The sequence below is a fragment of the Chiroxiphia lanceolata genome, chromosome 4 (assembly GCF_009829145.1).
Source record: "Chiroxiphia lanceolata isolate bChiLan1 chromosome 4, bChiLan1.pri, whole genome shotgun sequence".
Taxonomy (NCBI): Eukaryota; Metazoa; Chordata; class Aves; order Passeriformes; family Pipridae; genus Chiroxiphia; species Chiroxiphia lanceolata.
Window position 1 is genome coordinate 31,619,003 of NC_045640.1, and position 6,000 is coordinate 31,625,002.

General features: G+C 35.2%; 1 protein-coding gene across 23 annotated transcripts in view; it reads left to right on the forward strand.

Annotated features, from left to right (window-relative positions):
* PCM1 (pericentriolar material 1) overlaps positions 1-6,000 on the forward strand; it is a 41,253-nt gene extending 35,253 nt beyond the window's left edge. For all 23 annotated transcript variants that reach the window (XM_032685349.1, XM_032685348.1, XM_032685350.1 and 20 more), the window contains 7 exons: positions 794-932; positions 1,605-1,753; positions 2,671-2,746; positions 3,747-3,997; positions 4,176-4,268; positions 4,383-4,506; positions 5,671-6,000. In XM_032685349.1, the coding sequence (XP_032541240.1) occupies positions 794-932; positions 1,605-1,753; positions 2,671-2,746; positions 3,747-3,997; positions 4,176-4,268; positions 4,383-4,506; positions 5,671-5,696 (858 nt within the window). In that variant the 3' untranslated portion in view covers positions 5,697-6,000. The remainder of the gene's footprint in view (positions 1-793; positions 933-1,604; positions 1,754-2,670; positions 2,747-3,746; positions 3,998-4,175; positions 4,269-4,382; positions 4,507-5,670) is intronic.

The following is a 6,000-nucleotide window of genomic DNA, read 5'->3' on the forward strand; positions in this document are numbered from 1 at the left end:
GTTTGCTTTGAAAACCAATAATATAATTGTTTGGGGAGATGGGTTGTGTATGAAGTTTTGTATTTTTTGCTGGAATGTTCAGCTTTCTCCAGTCAAGGGAATGATATAGGTAAAGTACTAAATAGAATGTTGATTGCTTTCCTAAATGGGCATAGGTGTGTGAATAGGCATGTATGCTCATGGAGTCAGTGCTTTCTCTTAGGGCTTAGAGCTTCTTTCACACTGGAAGTAGAAGGGGGAAGCTGTATATCACTTGTCATGGTTGCTATAGAAGAGTCCTTTCAAGATTTGGAGCCAGACTCAGGGCTTTGTTCATATAGGAGGAGCAGAATTTTCTCACTCTGTATTTAGCAAGTCATTCAGCAGGGAGACTGCTGAGTAGCTATTGCTAAAGAAATGAGAAGCTGCCGTTAGGAATATTTTTACTTCTCATTTAGAAGGAGCAGGAAAGTTGCTAGAAGGTAATAATGCAGGTGTGTCTTTCTTCTTGCTAACAACAAATCTAAAGAACCTTTTTTCAACCTTTTCAGATAACGAAATACTCAGTAGTTACGAAGTCCTTGATAGCTATGTCTGAACAGTGCATGATCTCTCATAGGAAGTTCTGATGGTCCGTTTTAAGGTGTAGCTCTGCAATATTCATTTCAAGGCCTTAAGGACTACTTAAACAGATTTTTAGTCTGTAGATACTTCTTTATTTCTGAGAATTAAAGGTGACTCCTTGATGCAGAAACCATAGTTTAGTCTTCCAATAAACAAACATGAAATTGCATAGTATTCCTTGTTTCCCTAGGACAAGGATGAGACTGAAATGGTTAAACAAGTACAGGACTCAGAAATGTGTGCTGGTAATGGAGTTCCCGAAAGCAATAGGTCTGATGCGTCTGATCAAGAGGAAGATGAGGAAAGTGATAGTGGTCCAGTGGCAATAAGTAAGTCATGTTTCTACAGCTCATTATTCTGTGCTTTCACTGTAGTTTTGAGCAACTTAATTTTACAACAAGATTTGCATGAAGTACTGCTGTGTTACACTTTCTCTCACAGATTTTCTAGTCAGTCTTTTTTCAGTGAAAGCTTTGCAGTGTACTGTATTTACTAATGTCATGTGAAGGGTTAAACATTCCAATTAGAGGAGCTTTTGTTCTTCATAATCAGTAGATCTGTAAAAATACATTAGAATCAGATTCATTGTTATGTATCTTGTCTCAGCTAAACCTTTAACCTGAATGATGTGAAAGCTGCTGAAATTTTGTACAGTTTTTCATTTAAATAATGCGGGTTTTTAAATATGCTTCTACTTAAGCTTGCCTGGTTTTATTAATTTTTTATCCTGTTTTTCATCTAACACCAACTACTCCTGGCTTGGATTCCTTTACCATTTACATTCTTTACACCAACTTGTTTAATAACTTAGATCACACCAACACAGTGGTGTTTGTTCATAACACAGCTGATGTAAAGCATATGGATATTTGAAAGTTAAGTCATTACTGTATCGTAATTTTAAAGAATGTTTTGGAACAAGGGTTATAATTGATCATTGCAGTAAATTCCCCAGTGGGATTTGGCAATATGAAGGTGGTTTTACATTGATTTGCCTTTAGGTTTATCAAAAGCAGAAACCCAACCTCTGACTAACTATGGCAGTGGAGAAGATGAGAATGAAGATGAAGAAATTGAATTTGAGGAAGGACCTGTTGATGTGCAGACATCACTACAAGCCAGCAGTGAAACAACAACTGAAAATGAACAGGTATCACCAAAACTGTAAATGCAGAACAAAGCTATGCTAGTGCACAGCTTTTCAGTACATATTCGTATGTAACTCAGTTTTTCTTGTTGCACTGTTTTCTTACTCTAGAAAGTAGAAGAATGGTACAAGAAATTGCATGATACCAATAGCTGCTACATAAAAAATGTAGCATTCCTCACCTGAATTTATTATTGGTATAGCTGATGCCAAAATGGATGTATGGACACAGACAAAATTAGTGTTTACATCTGATGTCAGAGAGAAAAAAGGTTAAACAGCAAATGAAAAGTTAAACTTTCAAAAAAGGATCATGTTTTAAACCTTTAACTGGTTCTTTCTCTGTTTGCAGACATAAAGTTCTAGTTGTGAGCCACCGACTGCTGTATTCTAGCATGTCTTTGATTTGTCTTTCCTCTTTATCATGTGATGGTTTTTTCTAGAACAATGGTGAAATGTTATTGTCATTTCACTGTTAGTTGTCTTTAAAACATTTGGATGTGTGTGACCTGGTTTTGGAGACTTGTCATGTCTTTATATTTCAGTAAATAAGATTGATTTCTGAATCTCTTGAAACTTTGGTTTACTCAGCATTAGAAAAGTACATTTTACTGGAACATTTTACTTTAAAGGCTAAAACAATAGGTCTTTTCTGTGGAACCAAAGAGTTTACCTGGCAACTACTATAGTGAAAAGAAAATGTTCAAATAATACACGTGTGTCAGTGTTAATGGTCTTGTAAACTATTGTTGACCAGCTGATGAATAGGGAGAGTGAGACTTGCTGTCTTTATTTCAAACTAATGAAAAGACAAAATCATGGAGTAGGTGTGCAGTGTGTTTCTAGTTAGTAAATTAGCCAATAAGATATGAAGCTGATCAGTAGAATTTGTTGTAACTCGTTTTTACCTTCCCCAATAGAATTCAAACCAAGAATTGAGTAAGGCAAAAAGCAGTGAGATTTTGTCATCAGAACAAGAATCTGTTAATATTAAAGGTAAGCCCTGTATGCAGTAACTGAGGGACTAACACTTCCATAAAAATTTGCATACTGTGAGAATTATCTTGGACATTGTCTGTGATACGTGTAATTAAGAGAAAGATGATCAAATTCGCAAGAGCTTACTGGACTTTTTCATGGAACTGTATCAGTTGCCTAGATATGTCTGTGTTGATATTGACACAGCAAATCTTTTAAAGAGGAAACCTGGAATAATCTGAGGTAGGTAGATGTGGTTTTGATGCTTGATGTGAACATGAGTTTTAGTTGATTGTTGCAGCCCTTGACATACAAGTGTAGCAGAGTAAATTTGTTACAGTATTTTGGTGTTTAGATTTGTCTAGTATTTGCTCTTTCTGCTACTACCCTTTTACTAGCAGTTGAAATTACTTTGTATTTTAAAGATTTAAAGATCTGGTTTTTTTCTGTGAGTAATGCTGTGTTGTAACTGATTAAGAACTGAGAAATCATTTTCTGTCAAAAGATGGAAGCCCACCGGGTGGTGTGCACATTGCTTCTGATGTAACTGTTTTTACCATCACCCTTCCTGTGTTTTTCTGTTGCAAATACTTGGTTTGTTCTTGGCCTATTTTTGTAGACTAAAAGCAATATTTGAGTAGATCCTATGTGGCAGAGTGTTAAGGAATTTATTGTTCTGTATTACATCTCCTGATACTTAGAATGGATATTTTATAGTAGGTCATTTAGTTCTGGGAATTGTTTTTTCTGGGTTTTGTTTTGGGTTTTTTTAACTGTTTTGAGTCAGAAATCAGGTCATGCACTCTCATGATAATTGCTTATACTTAATTGTATGAGAATACAAATAACTCATGTTTTATTTCAGTCAGCTTTATGTTGATCTGAGAGACTAATTCACTTTCATTGCTCATTTATGGCTTTGGATCATAATTTGTAAGAAAATAATAATCTAGCATTTTTGTACACTCAGAATCTTTTACTATCTTTGCCAAGATAAAACGTAATTTTGTGTTTTTAGGTGAACAAGATGTGGCTACAATTGTGCCTCATTACCTCAATGTCAAGGAGAATACACCACCTTTAACAATCAATACCCCAGAATCCTTTATAGCAGCCACTGTGAAAACAGAAGAATCAAGCTCATCTTTACCAGTAAATGAAACACAAACATTAGATACCACATGTGCAGGAAACAAATCCGGTGCAAGTTCTGAAAGCTCCATGGCTGGCAGCCCTGATACGGAGTCCCCTGTGCTGGTGAATGAATATGTGCGTATATTTCGGTTAAGATACATCCAAGAGACATGAGAAACTTTTTTCTATTTCAGTGTTATTTCTAGTTTGCAGTCTTGTTGGGCATTGTTTCTTTGATATACTTCAATAGTCAAAAAGTGAAAATAAAACAAAATAGCACTATTCTCTTAAATATCACTATTTTTGTTAACAGGAAGCTGGTTCTGGAAATGTAAGTCAAAAATCTGATGAAGATGACTTTGTGAAGGTTGAAGACTTGCCCCTCAAACTTGCTGTATATTCAGAGGTATTTGGCTACTATTTGTGGGGTGTTTAGGAGTGCACACCCTAAATGTCTTTGTTGTCTAGACAGCACAAAGAATTATCCAGAATTTTGAGATTTGCTTTCTCTGTTATGAAGGCAGATTTAATGAAGAAAATGGAAACAGAGGCACAAACCAACAGTTTGTCTGATGAATTACTGGATGGAGGTGGAGCTCGAGATCAAGAATTAGTAGGAGATGCCCAAACTTTGAAAGAACCTGGTAAATATTATTTTCTAAATCTTACACGCAAATTGGGAATACGCTCTGGAATGCTAGAATTCAAATATCACTGAAGTAAGGAATTATTGTGGTGCTGAAAGAATATCGGGTTTTGTTACCATGCATTTGAAAATACTTTATTGATATGATGGGATTTTGCCTTCCATGTCTGTTTGATATACTTCTGTTAGATTCTGTCGCTGATAAAGTCATAAAAATTAACATATGTAAAGTGCATGTCACAATGTAATGGTTTTGAAACTTAGTCAAGTGGAGTAGTATTTTTGTTTCATGTTATGCAAGCTTGGGTTTAATTGTTATTATCTGATTTAATAATGCTCAATATAATTTTCTGACAGACTGCTCAGTGTTTTTGTGATAGAAAAGTTCAAGAGACTTTTCAGAATAGTAAAATATCTCTTCCGGAAAAGGAAATTATTTTTCGTATGAAGCATAACACGAGGTAGAAAAAAGTTTCAGTGTGTATGATAGCAATAAAAATTTGTCACTTTCATTAAACAGTATTTATGCAGCTACAAAAACTTAATGGTAATGCAGGTCAGAGAATTTTTTTTTTTTAATATAATGTTGATATTGTGACAAAATTGCAGTATTAGAAACTTCTATTCTATTGTTAGACTTGTAATTCTCCAGTGGAGAATACAGTAAGGGTGTATATAAAGACATGAAATGGGTATTGTCATAGTAGCAGTTTTTTGCTAGTGTAGCTAGTTCCAATTCCTCAAATATGCATTTTTTTAAATGCATTTGCAGTCACAGCATAGATTTTTCCAGAACAAAGTGTGAAGAAAGGTGCACCTTTCCTTCCATTTCATTCACTGCCTGTCAGCATTGTGCTTGTCACAGCCATGCCAGCATAAGTCGTTCATGCCCATTTGATGGACACTGCTGCATATGCCTGCTGTGGGAGCAGTCTGGCTGGGAATGCCATGCCACACCAGACTGTAGGTAGCACTAAGCCATTCTAATCTGTGTATGTGGGGATGGCTGTAGCTGTTCAAGTAATCCATGGCTCAAAGTGCTTGTGAGAATGAAATATTTCATCAAGGTACTTCAAGGGATCTAGGAGTTGAAATGTGGTCATGAGCTGGTTTTGATGCCTTGTAGCTATTAGATAATGATGAGTGTACTCTTACTTTACAGAAGCTTTTGGAACTCAAAACGCATGAGAATAACCTGAAGATATCTGCATTTATAAACTCCCATGTATACAAATGCATACAGAAGATCAGCACTAATTTCCCATAATTCTGGAAGTGTATAAAAATGTAAAATTTTTGACACACTGCCTCTTAGGATAGGTATGTGAACTTCTGCCTGTGGCAGTTTAAACAGCTGGAACTGAATTCACTTCAGTTTTGCTGCACTGTTCTTTTTCTGTCTTTAATTTTTTATTTTTTATTGTGACTTGTTTAGTAATTTTAAAATTGTTCAAAATAGTAGTTTTAAATAAAGTTTGGACTTGTCTGTAAA